At 42.8% G+C, this 19,469-nt stretch overlaps 1 protein-coding gene across 1 annotated transcript in view; it reads left to right on the plus strand.

The window, feature by feature from the left end:
• Nucleotides 1–19,469, plus strand: part of DIXDC1 (DIX domain containing 1) — a 66,465-nt gene that overhangs the window by 10,263 nt on the left and 36,733 nt on the right. The window contains exons 2-5 of the mRNA XM_040976935.1: nucleotides 8,122–8,251; nucleotides 13,575–13,700; nucleotides 17,538–17,769; nucleotides 18,357–18,464. Coding sequence (XP_040832869.1) covers nucleotides 8,122–8,251; nucleotides 13,575–13,700; nucleotides 17,538–17,769; nucleotides 18,357–18,464 — 596 coding nt within the window. The remainder of the gene's footprint in view (nucleotides 1–8,121; nucleotides 8,252–13,574; nucleotides 13,701–17,537; nucleotides 17,770–18,356; nucleotides 18,465–19,469) is intronic.

The following is a 19,469-nucleotide window of genomic DNA, read 5'->3' on the forward strand; positions in this document are numbered from 1 at the left end:
AGACTATTATCGGGGAGCTGGATTGGAAGTGGAACAATCAGGACTCAAACTGGTATGGAATGCTGATCCATCAGGAGATGGTTTAACTTGATATTTCACAGTGCCTGCTCCTGGTGAATTAAAGAAAAAAAAATATGTATATATTTACTATATTGAAAGGCAGAGAAAGGGAAGAAGGTAGAGAAAAGGAGAGAGAGCAAGAGAGAGATCTTCCGTTCATTGGTTCACTCACCAAATACCTGCCACCATAGCTGGGGCTAGGCCAGGCTGAACCCACGAGCTAGGAACATGGTCTTGATTTCCCCCACTGGTGGCAGGAACCTGAGTACTTAAGCCATTATCTGCAGCTTCCCAGATGCAATAGCAGGAAGCTAGTCTGGAAGCAGAGCAGCCAGGGCTTAAACCAGGTACTCAATAAAGGATGCCAGCATCTCTAGGAACCACTTGACATGGTATATTGCAACACTGGCCCATGATTTTTTTTTAAAGATTTATTTTTATTTTATTACAAAGTCAGATATACAAAGAGGAGAAACAGAGAGGAAGATCCTCCATCCGATGATTCACTCCCCAAGTGAGCCCAACGGCCGGTGCTGCGCCGATCTGAAGCCGGGAACCAGGAACCTCTTCCGGGTCTCCCACGCGGATGCAGGGTCCCAAAGCTTTGAGCCGTCCTTGACTGCCTTCCCAGGCCACAAGCAGGGAGCTGGATGGGAAGTGGAGCTGCCGGGATTAGAACCAGTGCCCATATGGGATCCTGGTGCATTCAAGATGAGGACCTCAACCGGTAGGCCACGCCGCTAGGCCCTGGCCCATGATTTTTAAATTTTTATTTATTTAAAGGCAGAGAGGCAAAGAGACAATGAGAGTTCTTTCATGTATTGAGTCACTCTTCCATTGCCCACAACAATCAGGGCGGAGTCAGGTTAAATGCTGGAACCATGTGGGTGGCAAGGACCCACTTGAGCTGCCATCTGCTGCCTCCAAGAGCTGGATCAAAAGCAAAGAAACCGGGACTTGAAGCAGGCACTGTGATATGAATACAGACGTTCACGCAGCACCATAATTGCTGTAGCAGATGTGCACCCAGTCCTCTTAGTGTTGACATATCTCAGCTTCCATTCTGAGTGTTCTTTTCTTTTTCATGTGATTTTTGTTAGAGCACAAATAATACACTGTTTGGAATAATATGTAGAAAGTTCAAATTTCAATTTGACCACTTATCAGCACTGTGAATTTGACAGTTTTGTATAGGGAAAAAAAGAGGGTAATAAGATTCATTTTGGGGGACATCCCTGTGGCATGGTAAACTAAGCCTCCAACTGAGCTGCCAGCATCTTGTGAGGGTGCTGGTTCAAGTCTAGCTGCTTCACTTCCATTTCAGTTCCCTGCTTATAGCCTGGGAAAGCAGCAGAGAATGGCGTGAGTTTTTGGGCTCCTCAGGGGACTTGGGAGAAGCTCCTGGCTTCAGATTACCTTGGCTCTGATCAACTGTTGCATCCATTTGAGGAGTGAACCAGTGGATGAAAGATCTCTCTTTGTCTCTCCTTCGCTCTGTAACTCTTTCAAATAAAAATAAGACAAATCTTTTTAAAAATTCATTTCCATGATCACTACCCATCTGCTATTGTCTCTTTCTTCTGCCTTTCAAATAATAATAAATTAATTAAAATAATATTTTAATGAAATGAATAATTTCCTAACAAGATAGTGATTTCCAAAATTTACAGAGACAAAAAAGCTAAGTAGATCAATTTTATAAAGGAAATAGAGAACCTAGGGTGAGCGCTGTGGGAGAGCAGATGAAGTTGTTACCTGCAGCACCAGTACCCCACGGGGGCCAATGCAGTGAGCCCAGCGGCCTCACTTTCGATCTAGCTGCTTACTAATGCTCCTGGGAAGGCAGCAGAAGATGGCACAAATGCTTGGGTCCCTGCAAGTCATGGGGGAGACCCAGAAGAAGCTCCTGACTCCTGGCTTTGGACTGATCCTGCCACAGCTGCTGCAACCATTTGGGGTATGGAAGATTTTTCTTCATCTCTGTCTTTCCCACTGTCTCTGGTAACTCTACCTTTCAAATAAGTAAAAGAAATCTTAAAACATAAGATAGAGAACCTAATTAGGGTATTTACAACAAACAAACCACCAGCTCTAGAGTCAGGTGTTTGGCCAACAGTTCGGACCCTCATATTGGAATTTCTGGATTTGACACCTGCCATCCGCTCCTGCTTCCAGCTGTCTGCTATTGCAGATCGTGGGGAGCAATAGTCATGGCTCGTGTAATTGGGTCCCTGCTATCCACATCCGGAGGCCTAGATGGAGGTTCTAGTTCTGGCTCCCAACTGTCGCAGCCATAGCTGTTGGCAGGCATTTGCGGAGAGAATCACCAGATGGGGGAGCTCTCTGTCTTTGTCTCTTAAATAAAGACGTTAAAAAAGAGAGACTCAGATTATTTCATAGGGAATTTAAAATCCAGCCTCTAAATGTGAGATAGTCCTAATGCTTTGAACTTAATTTAAAGTGTTGAAAATGAAAGCAAATAAGTGAAAGTAAACTCTCCAAGGTTTTTTGTTTTGTTTTGTTTCCCCCCCAGTTTAGGTTAGTTTTGTTTTGACACAAAGAGCAGACTTTATAAAAAATAAATCTTTTTTTTTTATAATAAATCTTTTTTTAAAAAAGACATAGGACAGTACAAAAAGGGAAACTACATAATAATAATTTATGAATATCTATAAAAATTATAAAATATGTAACTAAAATCATTTATTACCTATTTTTAAAAGATTTATTTCTTTTATTAGAAAGGCAGATTTACACAAAGAAGGAGAGACACAGAGAGAGACCTTTCATCTACTGTCTCACTTCCCAAGTGGCTGCAGCAGGTGTAGCTGAGCTGACCTAAGGGCAGGAGCTAGGAGCTTCTTTTGGGTCTCCATGTGGGTAGAGGACCCCAAGGCTTTGGGCCATCTTCTGCTGTTCTCCCAGGCTACAAGCAGGAAGCTGGATAGGACGTGGAGCAGCCCGGACACCAACAGGTGTCCACATGGGATCCCAGCAACTGAAGGGAAAGGATTAGCCAACTGAGCCATTGCGCCAGGTGCCAAAATATTTTATTAAAGAACAAAAACCAACATTGAATTGAAAATATAATATTCATTGTCACCAGGTTGGATTCTTTCAAAGACTACAAAGTAGGTTCATAATTAGAAAATTCATGTATATCCTATACCATATAAATAGGTTACAGGAAAAAGAATAATCAAATTAACTCTATAAAATGCTAAAAAAAACTTATCAAAATCGAACCTCTGTTTCTCATAAAAACACTGAAGAACATAGGACTTGTTAGATACTTTAAAAAGATATTATTCATTTGTTTGAAAGCCGGAGTTACAGAAAGTGAGAGTGACCAGAGAGATCGTCTAACCACTGTTTCACTCCCTAGATTGCTGGGTGAAACTCCAGTGCCAGGAGTCAGGAGCTTCATCCAGATTTCCCACTGGGTGTCAGGGACCCAAGTATCTGAGTCCTCTTCTGCTGCTTTTCTTAGCCCGTTAACAGGGAGCTGGACCAGAAGTGGAGTAGCTGGAACTCAAACCGATATGGGATGCTAGCATTTCAAGCAGTGGCTTTACTCACTGTGTCACAGTGCCAGCCCCTTGATAGATGCTTTTTTAATATCATAATTTTACATACATTTCTATATACAACCTAGTAGTAAAACCAATAACCTGCTGAATTTGACACAACTAGAACTGTTTTCTTTCAACCTAGAAATGAGGAGGACATCTAAGATCTCCAGTGTTACTCAATATTGTACCAGTAGCATTAGCCAATGTAATTAGACTAAGAATGAATAGGTACAAGAGAAGTAACAGAATCTCTTTTTGCAAGTAATATGGGAATAATCCAATTAATCAAAAAATTGAAAAGATTTAACAATAAAAGGTAAGGTAATAGTATGTAAAAATCTATATTCTGAAGCCTTTGCATACACAAACAATAATTAGTTAAAGAATGCATATTAAGTACTTACTATTGTAATAATATGGATGAAATAAGTTGAGGGGAGGGAATTTGGGAGGCAGTAGGGGAAATCCCAGAGCCTATGGAATTGCATCATAACATAATAATAAAATAAAATAGATGGGAAAAAAAGAAATTATGTTCAAGAAAACCTCACTTAAAATTGCAAAAAAGATTAAATTCTTAGAAATGAGTTGATAAGTGTACAACACTTGTAGGAGGAAAATTATAAAATACTTCAAAAGACACACCTGGACAAATTAAAGACATCTCATTTGATATTTTTTCAGTAGCATGATTCAGCATCATTGAAGTCAATTCTCCCTTAGTTTAAAAGTTTAATGCAGTCACAACAAAAACTCCAATAATTTTTTTTCAAATGTTAGATAAACTAAAATTCATACAGAGAAGCAAATTCACCAAAATAGTTAAGAAAATGCTAAGACTGTTTCTTCTGTTAGGTCAAACATTAGCTATGGTCTGTTACTTTCAAATAAGGGTAAGTCTCCACAGGTAAATCATTGTGGCAATGGTACATGAATAGACATATAGAATAGAAAACTCCGAAATAGAGTCAAGAACTTAAGGAAATTTAGCATTTGATAAAAGTGAAATTTCAAGTCCCTCAAGCTAACAGTGATTATTTAATCACAATGCTGGAAAAATCCTGGATTGCGAGTCCCACCTCTGCTTCTGCTCCAGCTTCCTGTTAATGCACACCAGAGGGAGGCAGCAAAGAGTGGCTCCTGTGCTGAAGTCTTTGCCACCAGGTAGAAGACCTAGGTTAACCCAGATGCACATCTGGCTTCAGCGTGATCCAACCCCAGCTGTTGTGGAACCTTGGAGAGTACAGCTAACAGAAAAGCCTTCCTCTTGGTTGCTTTGCCTTTCAAATAAAATGAAATAAGCATTCATTTCTTTAAATAGATGTTTGACCTCATGGTCAAGATGTTCACTGGTGTACTCTCATTCCGTACATTAGAGCACCCATGTCTGGTTCCTGGATTTGGCTCCTGATTTCCAGCAAGGAGCAGCAATGATGACACAAGAAATTAAGTTTTTCCTACTCGTGTGTGGGAGACCTGGTTTGAGTTTCTGGCTTCCAGTTTTACGCAGGTGTGGCCCTGACTGTTGTTGGCATTTGGGGAGTGACCCAGTTGGTAAAGACCCTCTTTTCCTGTCTCTGTGCCCTTCAAATAAATACAACAATAAATAGAATTTTAAGAAATTAAAGCACAGGGCCCGGCATGATGGCACAGTGGTTAAGGTCCTTACCTTGCACACCCGGGATCACATACGGGCACCGGTTCTAATCCCGGCAGCCCCGCTTCCCATCCAGCTCCCTGCCTGTGGCCCGGGAAAGCAGACAAGGAGAGCTTTGGGACCCTGCACCCGCGTGGGAGACCCGGAAGAGGCTCCTGGCTTTGGATTGGCTCAGCTCCAGCTGTTGGGGCCGCCTGGGAAGTGAATCATGGGACGGAAGATCTTCCTCTCAGTCTCTCTGTATATCCGCCTTCCCAATAAAAATAAAATAAATCTTTAAAAAAAAAAGAAATTAAAGCACAGGCATTTGGTATAGAAATTAAAATACCCCTCAGCGTGGCCTCCATCCCATATCAGCATACCTGGGTTTGAGTTCTATTTTTTTTTAATTAATTTATTTTTATTGGAAAGTCAGATATACAGAGAGGAGGAGAGATAAAGAGGAAGATCTTCCATCTGTTGATTCACTCCCCAAGTAGCTGCAATGGCTGGAGCTGTGCCGATCTGAAGCCAGGAGCCAGGAGCTTCTTCCCGGTCTCCTACACGTGGTGCAGGGTCCCAAGGTTTTGGGCTGTCCTTGACTGCTTTCCCAGGTCACAAGCAGGGAGCTGGATGGGAAGCGGGGCTGCTAGGATTAGCACTGGCACCCATATGGAATCCCGGCACTTTCTAAGCGAGAACTTTAGCCACTAGACCATGCCGCCGGTCCCTAGGTTTGAGTTCTAGTATTTTTCTAAATTTTAGCTTCATATTAATTTGCATCCTAGGAGGCAGCAGGTGAAAGCTCAAGTAATTGAACTCCTGTCATTTATATAGAAGATTGGAATTGAGTTCCAGGCTTGGATACGAGATCTAAAATTTAACAAATAGTTAAATTTAAAAAATGTACTAAATGAACCAGCCTTCAAAAGACAGGCCCTGGCTAATTCTACCTTCATGATAAATCCAAGTAGTTAGAAATTATAAAGACAAAGTAGAATTATAGTTTGTAGGAGTGAGGAAATGGAAAAATGTGAAATTGTTTAAAGCCCAGCTCAGAATCTGAGATGTGGAAGAGTACAGGAAAAGCTTCCTGAAAAAGGTAATGGTTGAGTTGAGTACTTAAGGAAAGTGAGCAGGTGGGGGAGGCAGAGTGGCAGGAGAGCCATGAACATTCCGAGTACCCCCCATGGCTTGGATGGGACAGAACATGGGCATACCCGTGTGGGAAAAGTGGTTGAAGCTAGAGGACAGGCAAGGGCTAGCATGAGAGACTTAAATGCCAGCTTGGGGGATTGGATCTTATCTTGAGGATAACAGGAGGCCAGTGTGGATTTGAAGCAGGAGTGTGTTGGGAGTGGTTCGAGTATCATATTAGATACAGGAAATTTGCTTAGGAGTTTTATACTTACGTCATGTAATCACAGCCTGGCTGTTACACTTACTGCTTTTTCTGCTCTTAACTGCTTGTCTGCAGACAGAGTGGTTCACTCCACTGGTGTCTGTTGCCTGCTCTGCCCCAGGCAGGGCTGTGGCTTGCAATGGGAGTGGCTTTGGGAGTATTATCTTTCTTAGCTGCCCACATCAGGAAGAAGATATATCCTCCTTGGTGAGTAGCAAGATCCCTTCATAGATCCTCCCTTTACTGGGTTTTAATACAGGATAGCTATGTTCCAGCATTGGAGACATTGGGAGAAGTTATATAACCTCAGTGAACTCCATCCATAAAATGAGCGTTCTGAAGAATTGAATTAGATCATGATGTTGATGAAAATAATAATGACTGTTTAGTCATAATAATGACTGTTAATTTTTATTCCCACAAATTAACAGAGATGAATTATTCATTATTGAAGATTTCATTTAAGTTAAGGAAGCAGTTAATGAGTAATTTCATCTGTCCTTTCATTAAGGAAGTACTTAGGACTTAGAAAGCTACGATAACTAAATTATAACTTAATATGATTAGCCCTTGAACTTGGTTTTTCTGTTTAGAATCTTGAGCAACTACAGAAACCAAACAGGGCTGTTGCCTGGATTGTGATATTGCTCCTGTGCTATTTTGATATTAGCGTCCATCTGTTGGCCAAATACTTCGAGTGCACGTTCTGTTTAATGCACGAAAATGGAATGTGTAAAGCTGCCTGAAGCTTGGGAGGAATTACATGCCCCTCTCCAGATGCCTGACAGGTTCCTGATAATATGAAGCCCTAACTTTAAAAGTAAATTAAAGGGCCTTCTAGTCGTTAATAACACTGCTCAGCAGAATCCTTTTTTTACCCCCTTCTTTGTGTAGGTTTTAACTAATCAGGTCCTCTCTAACAATATCAAGTGTGGGTTAAAATGAACTCTGTAGTAATTCCAGGATTAAGGGCTGAGGAGAATAAATCTTAAATTGACTGTAAGGTGAGTTCGCTATGGAGGAGGCATCTGAGCTTGGCTGACTTTTTATTCCTGGTTTCCTAAGATCACAGTTCTGTGTGTATGAGATACCTGTGTGGTGGTTCCTGAGAATTACGGTGGGTCCTGGCAGCAGTCGTTAAAATGAGCCATAAATTTTAGTCCCGCCCTCATCCCTGGTCAACAGCAAAATTTAAGGAAAACAAGAATCAAGCTCGCTGAAGCACTCATGAACTTATCTGAGTCTACAGTGCCACCCAGGCCAGAGGTTAGCTTATCTCTGGAGATTGTCATCAAACCAGATAATTTTAGAACTCACTGTGTATCTGACCGTGATACTGTCTTTTTCCTTTGCATGCAAACTGCCCACTATAGTTCACTCTCAAATACTGCTTTGCGGAGTGCAGGGGAGGGGATAAAATTAACATACAATGCCACCATTTCATTTTCCAGCAACAGCTGCAGGCCTACGTGGCCTGGGTGAATGCGCAGCTAAAGAAGAGGCCGGCAGTGAAGCCAGTGCAGGATCTGCGGCAAGATCTGCGGGATGGCGTGATCCTGGCGTACCTCATCGAGATTGTTGGTGAGTTGATTCTGGACGCTGAAGTTAGAGTGTGGCCTTCTTTATCCTTCGTGTGCCATTCACGGCAGGTTGTCTCTTTTTTAGAATGTTTGGTAAGGGGCAGAGAGCAAATTTAAAATTCTCAGGCAGATGCTGTGTGACAGGCACTGTGTTATGTGTTGGGAGTGTGATGATGAGCAGTGTGTATTCTCAAGAGTCTCCTAATTTAGTTAAGTCAGTTCCATGCATGTACTTAGAAACTTGGTGGAGCAAGCACAGAGGGAAACACACAGAAGGGATACTAGGCCAGCCCTCAGGGCACAGAAATAACTTACCCGAAGAATTGATGTTCAAACTGAGGCCTGTCTTTAAGAGCTGATATCTGAACCCAGGCCAAGGAAGGAAGCAGTAGCCAAACACAAGGAGGGTATGTTCTAGCAAAAGGACCCCTCTGAGAGAGTCACTGTCATTAGCTGCAAAAAAGGGCTTCCCTCTTTGCCAGTGATGCTTGCTAGGTGCTGGTGTGATGGCTGCTACATTATTTGTGGGCTCTTTAGACTGAGCAGGTGCAAATAATTGATTCTCAAACTTTCATTGTTATGTCAAGCAGCTCACCTTGCTTAAAGTCCCTGAGAGACATGGGACTTGCAAGAAGTGTGGAAGAAGCCTGCTTGTAGCAGGCAGCCTATCCATGAACACTTCCCTGGGATAGCCCAAGAACTCATCGGAGGATTCATTTGTAGTGATAATAATGGTGCTAATAGTCACAGCAGCTGCCCAAATGGACATTTTATGTTGTTTGATTTCATCTCATCCAATCACCATCCCCTTTGGGAAGTAGTAATATTATTCCTCCTTTCAGGAAGCAAGCTTACAAGACAAGATTTACAAAAATAAATAAATTCATAGAGTACTTGGAATGTGTCAAGCCAAGTAGCTAAGCATGCTACTTTGAATTATTTATGACATGAATGCGAGTACAGGTTGAGAATCCCTTCTAAAATGCTTGGGTCCAGAAGTGTTAACAGATTTTGGACTTTTTTGGGGGTGGATTTTAGAATATTTGCATAGTCTAAATTTGAAATGCTCCAAATCTGAATTATTTTGAGCATCATGTTGGTGCTTAAAACTTTTAAGATTTTGAAATGTTTCAGATTTTTGATTTTCAGATTAGGGATGAGTAGCCTATAGTACCACCCTTTTGCTCATTTTATTAAGTTAAGAGAGGCGAAACACTTTTATAAAGTTGCCTAACTATAAGTACCTCAGTAAAAGTAGAGTTGCTTTAATTCCAAAGCCCAGTTTAAAGCTTAGGTTTTCATTTATTTGAATAGGTGAGACATGAATTAATAGGAATTTAGATGGTACAGAAGAATATGGGGGTGGGGGAGGCTGTGCAGTGGCTCAACTGGTTGATTTTCCTCCTGCAGCATTGGCATCCCGTATGGACACTGGTTTGAGTCCTGGATGCTCCACTTCTGATCCAGCTCCCTGCTTATGGCCAGGGAAAGCAGCAGGGGATGGCTCAAGTTCTTGGGACCCCTTACTCTTGTGGGAGACCCAGAAGAAGCTCCTGGCTCCTGGCCTTGGATTGGCTCAGCTCTGGCTGTTACTGCTATTTGGGGAGTGAACCAGTGGATGAAAAGTCTCTCTCACTCTGTCTTTCTCTCTGTGTTTCCTGCTCTCTGTAATTAAAAATGAATAAATCTGAAAAAGGAAGTAAACTAAAAATCAAAAGCCTTTTCCACCTGTATCCCTCTACCGACTACCTGTTCTTTTTGGAGGCAGCCAGTGTTAGCAGCTTATTGCAGTTCTTTCCAGAGATGATCAATGCATACAGAGGCATTATGAATGTGTAATATTATTTTCCCAAAACCCAGGTTCTTAAGCACTGGTTTGCATTGTGATGTTACCCTGAGCCTCCTAAGAGTTTGTCTGTACTCCTGAAATGTATTTCCTTATGTTATATTCATTCTTTAACACTCCTCCCTAGGCTTTTTTTTTTTAATGACATGGTTCAAGGCCTCAGGAGTTTCACCTTGCACCATTCCTCCATTCCTCTCCCCACTGTTTTCCCCCACGTTATTACAATAGTATAGTCCTTCAACAACAGTCCCAAGTCCAACATTCTGCTATCTTACGTGTATTGTGACATTATAGGTGTAGACAATGGTAGTAAATCTAGCATCATTTTGACACAATATATTTAATCATTTTGGGGGGGCGTCCTGCTTTATTCAGGAGTAGAAATGCATACTGCTAATATTTTCACTTCCTGATGCTAATCTCTGTTATACAGTTCATCTATATATATAAGTATATATATATGTTTCTTTATATATCTATTTAACTTGTGTTTTGCACCTCGTTATGCTTTTGATCCTACAACTGCACTGGGACTGCTTTGCTCAGGGTCTTAGCTTTCACCTTGTCAAATCCAGCAGCTGGCCCTTAGTCCTGGTTTTACTTGACTTAGCCATGCCTGATAGTGTAGATCACACCTCCTTCAAAGACTGCTTGGCTTCAAGGATCCTCTAGATCTCTGGATTTCCTCCCTCCTCCCTGCTTCTCTCTTCGCTTGCTTTGCTGTTTCTCTTCCTGACCTCTTAAGAGTTGGAGGGATCCAGGTTCCGTCCTTCATATATTCTCTACCCCTTGATAATGTTTTCTCAAGTTTGCCTAATCAGTCCTGAACTTTTTTCTGACTTCTAGACTTGACTGTATAACTTCCTGGTAAGGACCTGTACTTCTATGCTTGTTTGTTCAGTGTGCAGCTCGAACCTCACAAATCCAGGTCAAAACTTTGGGTTTCCTGCCCTATCCCACTCCCTATCCCACCCCTCCTTGGATGTTTGTTTTATTGCAAAGGTAGGGAACCAGAGAGGGAGAGACAGGCAGAGATTTCTTGTATGCTGGCTTACTCCCCAAATGCTCACAGCAGCCAGAGCTGGGCGAGTCTGTAGGAGCCTGGAGTTCAGCCCAGGTTTCCTCCATGGCAGTGGGGACCCAAGTGCTTGAGCTGTGAGCTGCTGCCTGCCAGAGTGCACCTTGAGTGGGAAGCTGGACTGGAGAGCAGAGCCAGGACTTCACCCAGCACATCTGACTGCTACACCAAATGCCACACCCCAGATTTCTTCATCTAAGGGACACATTTGCTAACTAAAACACTTAGAAGTTGTCTTAAATTATTCTCTTTCCCTCAAATAACATATTCAATCCTTTTTGTGCACTGTCTCCCTTATGTCAAGATATTCTCAGTATCTGACTTCTTATCAGTCAGCCTCTGATACTTTTAGCCCAACCAAAACCACCACTATCTTTTGCCTTGGCTGTTACATTATTCTTTTGAATGATCTCCCAGTTTCCTGTTTTCACAGTCTGTGTCCACACAGAGTCAACTTTGAAAAGCCTAAATCAAGTCATTTCTCTCCCCTATCTCAAGGTCTCCTTTGCCTGCCCATCATTCTCAGAGTAAAATCCAAGCTCTTCACTTTTAAACATCTATTTATTTTTATCTTAAAGGCAGATTGAAAGAGAGAGAGACAGAGAGAGAAATCTTTGATCCACTGGTTCATACCCCATGCCCCCAGCTGCCAGGGCTGAACCAGTCCAAAACTGGGAGGCTGAAACTTCCTTCTGGTCTCCCATGTGGGTGCAGCGTCTCAGGGACTTTAGCCATCTTCTGCTGCCTTCCTAGGCACATTAGCAGGGAGCCGAATTGCAAGAGGAACAGCTGGGACACAAATCAGCCTCTATAGGAGATGCAAGCACTGTAGGCAAAGGCTTAACCTACTATACCACAACACTGGGTCCAAAATTCAAGTGTTTTACTCTGATCCACAGAGCCCTACATGACCTAGCCTTACTTAGTTTTCTGTAGGTTTGTCTTTAAGATTCAGTTATTTATTTATTTGAAAGACGGAGCCACAGAAGGAGAATAGCAAGAGAGAGATTGTCCATCTATTAGATCATTCTCCAAATGGCCACAACAGCCAGGTCCAGGGCATGCCAAAGCCAGGAACTGGGAATTCCATCCTAGTCTCCCCCTGGGTGGCAGGGACCTGGATACTTGAGCTATCTTTTGCTATCTTTTCCCCAGGTACTTTAGCAGGGAACTAGATTGGAAGCAGAGCACTTGGGACTCAAACCAGCATTGCAGTGTAGGATACTGGTGTCACAAGTGGAAGCTTCACCCCTCTGCCACATCATCCCACATCTCTGGTCTTGTTACTCTTCCACAGATAACCTGAAGTCTTTTCCAGCTGGAGTTTTATACCCATGGTTCCTCATTTCTGGAGTGCTTCCTCCTCAAACTTTAGCATCTTACTATATAGTCAAGCCTCTGCCCAAATATATTATCAGAGCGTTCATGGTTTTCATAGGGCATATTACCTGGTTATGTAAACATTTGTTAACTGAGTTGTTGAGTTGTTATTCATCATCCTTACAGATAGAAACTCGGTAAGCAAAGAGACTTTGTCTTCAAAGATTGATTTTATATATTTGATACGAAGAGAGAGAGAATATCCTATCACTGGTACACTTCACTGGCTAGCTCTGGCCCATTCCAAAGCGGGAGCCTGAAACTCCATCTGGTGTCCCACATGAATGGCTGCCACTACCTTCCCAGAGAGAGTTGGGTTTGGAAGCAGAGCAACTGGGATTTGAATTGGCACCCGTATGGGAACACTACCAGTCCTGACTTTGTCTTTCTTATTTATTACTTTCTGTTATGGCCAAAACAATGCTTGATACACAGTGGATACTTAATTGATACTTGGATTTTCCCCTCTTTTATTTAATTAGTTTGAAGAGAGTGAGAGAGAGAGCAAGATCTCTCATTTTACTGGTTCACTTACCAAATGCCCACAACAGCTGTCGCTAGGCCAGGCTGAAGCCAGCAGCCAAGAACTCATTCTCATCTTGTATGTCAGTGGTAACAACCCAGCTTTTTGAATCTTCACCTGGGTTTGTGTTGGCAGGAAGCTGGGATCAGGAGCATATCTAAAACTTGAACCTAGATGCTCTGTTATGGAATACGGGGTGTTTCAAATGCTGTCTGTCTAACCACCAGGCCCACTGCCTGCCCCTTAATGAACATCTGTTGAATGATAAAGGTACACATAGTAATTTCACAGACTCCTGGGAATGGACTTGCAAATAGTAATATCCCCAGTAGGCTCTCATTTTCTTTTCCCCATTCAAATTGCACACCAGGACTTAACTAACTTATTTAACTTATTTATGTATAATTCAGTGGTTGCATCAAATATTCCTTCTGGTTGCTATGAAACGTTGATAGCATTCCTTCCTTTGATGTCATATATTTTCTTTCTCCTAACAGCAGGAGAAAAGCTGAGTGGTGTACAATTGAGTCCCAGTAACCAACAAGAGATGAAGAGTAATGTGGAGAAAGTGCTACAGTTTGTGGCCTCCAAAAAGATTCGTATGCACCAGACTTCGGCTAAAGGTCGGTGACTCATCATGTCTCTGAATGTGTACACTGTGCATGATCAACTCTTGCTGTTCTTGAAAGAACTCTTGCTTGCATAGCCAAGAGTTCTGGGTGGCGTGGAGCAGAGTCAGACTCATGGTCTCTTGTCATTTTCCATAAAGAGAGCTGTTTTCTTGAGGTACAGTGATAATCAAATCCAAGTGTTATGGAAACCTAGCTGGAGAAAGATGTTCAACATTCATTTTAATTGAATACAGGTTTGCCTGAGCATATACGAAAATGAATGGTTAGAAAAGAAATTAGACAACTGGGATATTAATTTTAGAATGTCCCATTTAAATGATAAAAAATGAAGGTAGATTGCATGTTTCAAGATCCTAGGGTCTCATAACCAAGTATTATTTCAAATTATTTCATCCTACGTTTTACCAATGCAGTTTTCTAGAGGAAAATGTTCTATAGCATTTTTTGGACATCAGAACCTTCCGGGCAGGATGAAAGGGGCTCTGTGATCCCTGCATCTGTCCTCTTTTAGAGCAGCATGGCCCCGGGGCTGCCAGTCTACTTTGAGCCCAGGCTCTGAGGCAGGAATAGATGAGGTTTCCTTGGAAAGCACGGGCTGTCTAGTCCTCTCACTGTTTCTCCAGGACAGCCTAGCTCTAGGGTTCTGATGGAGCCTTGGTTTCTGAGCCTGATGAAAATGGGGGCAAAAAGAGACCCTCCTTTCATGTCAGGTCGGTGATAATCTGTGAAAGTACATTCAGGTAGAGCAGACATTGACCCTACGGAGAGCATCTGATAGGATGTATAAGATAATCCTTTTCTAAGCCTTGAGTCATTGAAAGGCTAGGAAGCTTAGAAAGATAGAATTTTACCTATCTCCTTACATGAACTTTCACCAGACCTGTCACATTTGTTTTTGCCTGCATTTTACACACACATACACACGCACACGCACACACACACCCACACTTTTTTTGTAGGACAGAATTGAGAGTGCTGCATCTGTGATCTGATCCCCACATGGAGTAGGCTTGGGGATCTGGCCCATTAACGTGGTCTATTTTGAGGGAACACTGCCATTCAGGGCAGTGTTGTCTTTTACCCAGATGCAACAGTTTCCTAATTAATTCCTGCTGCACCGAGTTTTGCCCTTCTCCCTTCTGCTTTCCATTCTGTAGCTCAGATGTCTTTCTTTGTGAGAGTGTATGTGCCTGTGGCACTCCCTCTGTGTTGGGGGCTCTGAGGGTAGATATCCAAAGCCTTTCCTGTGACATACCAAGTCACAGATGACCTGCCCTCTGATTCATCGTTCCCCACCTCTTAACCCCCCACACTCTGTGCTCTTCCTATGCTGAATGTTCAGTTCCCCACCACTGCACTGTGTCATAGAAACACATATAGTGTATGTCCCATAAGTAGCTTAAAAGTTCCATTTTTATCTTTATTTTTTGATCATTTAAAAACTTTTACTCTCCAAATAATTAAAAAAATAAAAATAGGACCCGTCACGGTAGCCTAGTGGCAAAGGTCCTCACCTTGAATGTGCTGGGATTCCGTATGGGTGCCAGTTCTAATCCCAGCGGCCCCGCTTCCCATCCAGCTCCTTGCTTGTGGCTTGGGAAAGCAGTCATGGACGGCTCAAAGCCTTGGGACCCTGCACCTGCATGGGAGACCCGGAAGAGGCTCTAGGCTCCTGGATTTGGATTGGTTCAGCTCCCACCATTGCGACCGCTTGGGGAGTGAGTGATTGGACAGAAGCTCTTCCTCTCTGTCTCTCCTCCTCTCTGTATATCTGTCTTTGCAATAAAAATTAAAATAAATCTTAAATAATCTTTTAAAAATGTTAAAAAATTAAAATAGGACTGAGCACTTGGCCTAGTGGTTAAGATGCCCATAGTGCCAGTTTTCAGATCCTGGCCCTACTCCAAATTGTAGGATTTCTGAGAATCCTGGGAAGCAGTGGGTGATATCCAAGATGAATCTTTGCCACCCACGTGGGAGCCCTGTATTGAATTCCTGGTTCCTAATTCCAACCTGCATCAGCTTCAGTCGTTGTAGAGATCTGGTGAAGGAGTGAACTAGCCATGGGAGCTCTCTGTTTCTCTATCTTTCAAGCAAAAATATTTTTTAAAAGATAAGCTTAATTTTTAAATTAATTTTAATTATTATTAATAATTTAGTCTAGTACAACCAAAATCACATTATTTCACCATAAAATCAATATTAAAAGTGAATGAAATAATTTGCATTTATGTGTGTGTATGCAGAGTAATTAATGCACATTTCCATTCAGACTGGTGACATCATAAGTTCTCAATAGCAACATGTGACCAGTAACTTCCATATGGGACAGTGCAGCTGTCATATACAGACACTTGGGATAAGTTTATTGAAGAATGGAATTAAAAGATAAGAGGCTTTTGGGGAGTACAAAACATTTGAAATGCTTGCATTTTTATAATATGCAATTACATGCACTTTTAAAAATATTTATGTGGGAGATATAGAGAGTCAGAAAAAGAAGAGAACCCACCTCCCACCCCAGCCACTGTTTTTTCCTAAAGATGCCTAGACATCTTTAGGTCTGGGGCTGGGCCAAGTATGGGAGAACAGAACTCAGCCTAAGCCTTCCATGTGAATTGTAGGAACCCAGCTACTTAAGTTGTCACCGCTGTCCCCCAGGGTACAAGGTACACATTAACAGAGAGCAGGAGCTGTATATCAAACCCAAACACGCAATGAGAGATGCAGGCATCGTATAACCAGCAGCTTAACTGCAATGCCAAACACTCATGCTCATTAACATTTTTTAAAATATATTTTTTTGGAGTGTGGGTGTTATGGAACAGAGGGTTATGCCATTGAGAAGCCTGCATCTTATATCCGAGAGCCATTTCAAGCATAAGCTACCCTGCTTCGCCTCCTACTGCCTGCTAATGTGCCTGGGAAGCAGGAGATGGTGGCTCAATTACTTGAGTCCCTGCCACTCATCGCAGAGACCCAAATGGAGATGCTGGCTCCTGGCTTCAGCCTGGCCCAGCTCTGGCTGTTATGGCCACTTGGGAGTGAGCCAGAGAGTGAAAGATTTCTGTCTGTCCCTTCTCTTTATTATTATGCCTTTCAAATAAGTAAATAGATATATTTAAGAATATATTTAAGAATATATTTATATTTAAGAATAAATTTAAGAATATATTTAATTTCCTTTTTTTATTTGAAAAGCAGAAAGAGAGACATATAGAGAAGACATTTCCATCATTTGGTTCACTCTCCAAATGCCCACATCCAGGGTTAGACCAGGCTGCAGGTAAGAACCTGGAACTTACCCAGGTCTCCCGTGGGGATGGCAGCATTCTGAAATATTTCAGTCATCAGCTGCTGCTGCATTGCAGGGTGCACATTAGCAGGAAACTGGATTGAAAATAGAAGAGCCAGGATTGAAATCAGGCACTCTGATAGGGATGAGTGTGTCCTAAGTGGTGACTTAACTGCTATGCCAAATGCCCTACCTCCACGAGCTTTTTGAATCCTGCTTTCTCTAGACCTTTGCACCTGCGGCTTCCTCTTCCTGAAATATTTTTCCTTACCTGATAAAGGCCCTTTCCTTCATAAGATGCCTCCACCCCAAACTCCCAAAGAATTCTGTACCTTGTATCACAGTATGTCATCGTGCTTCATAGTAACTGTTATAAGTCTTCTGCCTTCCTTGCTGAACACAGGTTTGTAAGGGCAGAGACCTAGCCCACAGTGCTGATCCCTAGCACTAGCCCTGTCTGTGTATTAGAGGCAGAAGAATTCTGTCTCTGCCTCCTGTTCAGGTCCTCCTGGTCTCTTTTGCCCACCCTTTAGATATTGTGGAAGGAAACCTGAAGTCCATCATGAGGCTGGTCCTTGCTCTGGCAGCTCATTTCAAACCTGGCTGTAGCAGGACGGTGAGCCAAGGACGGGATTCCAGAGCTCCTGTGCAGAGTCACCAGCCACACTGCGCTGCTGCTGTGGCCCAGGGAGCAGCTGCTGCTCTGGCCGACGTGTGTCACGACGTGTCCCGGTCGGGAAGGGATGTCTTTCGCTACCGGCAGAGGTAAGGGATGGGAACTGATCCCTGCCCCTCCTGCCTGCTCCTCCCCGCCCCCACCCCACCCCATTGCTTCTCTTATATGATACGATGCAGCCTAGGAAAATTTCACTCAGACTGCAGACACTCCAAAAGAGGGCAGTTTCTTTGGAGATGTTTATTATACAGTTAGCAGAAAATAAAGAAAACATGTATATGTGCTTTTTCTGGTGCCTCACTTTAAACAGCAGCCTTTGCTACAGTGTGCTTTTTTCCCTGGGAGCTGTGGAAGAGCAATGTTCCGGTTTGTCTGGGGGAGGCTCTACCCTGGAGGGTATCCAAAGGGCCAAACCGCCCTAGGGAGCCTGGCAGGAAATGATTTGGGGATTGTGTATATGCTGAGGAAGAGCATGACCTCTAGGTGTTGTACACATTGGTGGAATTCCTTGTGTTGCGTCTACCCTCCCTATTGCATTCCAAGTGTTTTCAATGCAGAGGTTTGGTTTACTCACATTCTTCCCTGAGTGGGCAGCATGGCAGTGTGCCAGTGTTGGCTGAAGTGAGCTGCAATGAGGTACTGACCCCTGTCCTGTGCCCATGCCCTCTGACCTTAGGAACAGCAGCATGGATGAGGAGATTGAGAACCCATACTGGAGCGTGCGGGCACTGGTTCAGCAGTATGAAGGGCAGCAGAGGTCTCCGTCTGAGTCGAGCTGCTCCAGGTATGATGGCCTCATATCCTTTACCCTCTGCAGTTCTGGCCAGAAAGCTAATTGCTGGACATTCTCAGGGTTCTTGGCTTCAAGCAGCAATACAGCAAGCAGTCAAGCACTGGAGTCCCTCTCTCTTTCCTTTGTTGGTTTGGTTTTAGAGTGATCCCTCAGGTTTGCCTTATGCTTGCATGTAGGCAAGAATGTAGGGTGAGCCGGTGGTGCTGTTCCCAAAGATAAACTCAGTGCAGAGTCCTAGCGCCAGGACTTGTGCTTAGCACTGGCCACTCTGGGGTGTGTCTGGGCCAGCTCAGTGGTCGTAATATTTGCATGTTTTAGTGCCCTCTAAGTTTTATCTTCAGAAGGCTGAGTAAAGCTCATAGTAAGAAAGGAAACCGGGCAGAGTTGTCTGGCAACATTAGAGTATTTTCAACCTTGACGTACAGGGCTGGGAATTGTGGTAGATTAGGCATGTGAGTGGGTTAATGTTGTTTGTGACTCTAGCTGAAAGGCTGTCTAGATCCCTTGGAGCTAAGTACAGAAACCAAAGCAGGACACAGTGCTTTAATACAAATCTGACTGGTGCCAAGCACAGAAGCAGGAAAAGATTGATGCCAAGCACAGAGGCAGAAAAAGATGATTTTTCTGGCTTATGTAAATCATGTTCCTGTAAACACATCCCCAGATCATATTAGCTTACTAAGTTCCGTTGCTGCATCATATTTAACTTATGCTCTAGTTACCCTTCCTCTTCTACCTCAACACAGAGTGGTTTGTTCTATTTAAGTCTAATTGTTCTTTGCATAATTTGTGTTTGTTTTCTTCCTCCTGTATGTTTTCTGCATAAAATTCCATCCCATTTTGATGGAACACTTCCTAATGTATTGAGGTCATATGGATGGAACACTTTCCAGTATTTTAATATTTCTGCTACCCTAGTTCAACTTTAAAATTTTTCTGTTTAATCAGTGTGCTTTTTTATTTTAAAAATTAACATAAAAATTAACCATTAAACTT

Source organism: Ochotona curzoniae, unplaced genomic scaffold, assembly GCF_017591425.1.
Source record: "Ochotona curzoniae isolate NIBS_2020 unplaced genomic scaffold, NIBS_Ocur_1.0 contig_2723, whole genome shotgun sequence".
Classification (NCBI taxonomy): domain Eukaryota; kingdom Metazoa; phylum Chordata; class Mammalia; order Lagomorpha; family Ochotonidae; genus Ochotona; species Ochotona curzoniae.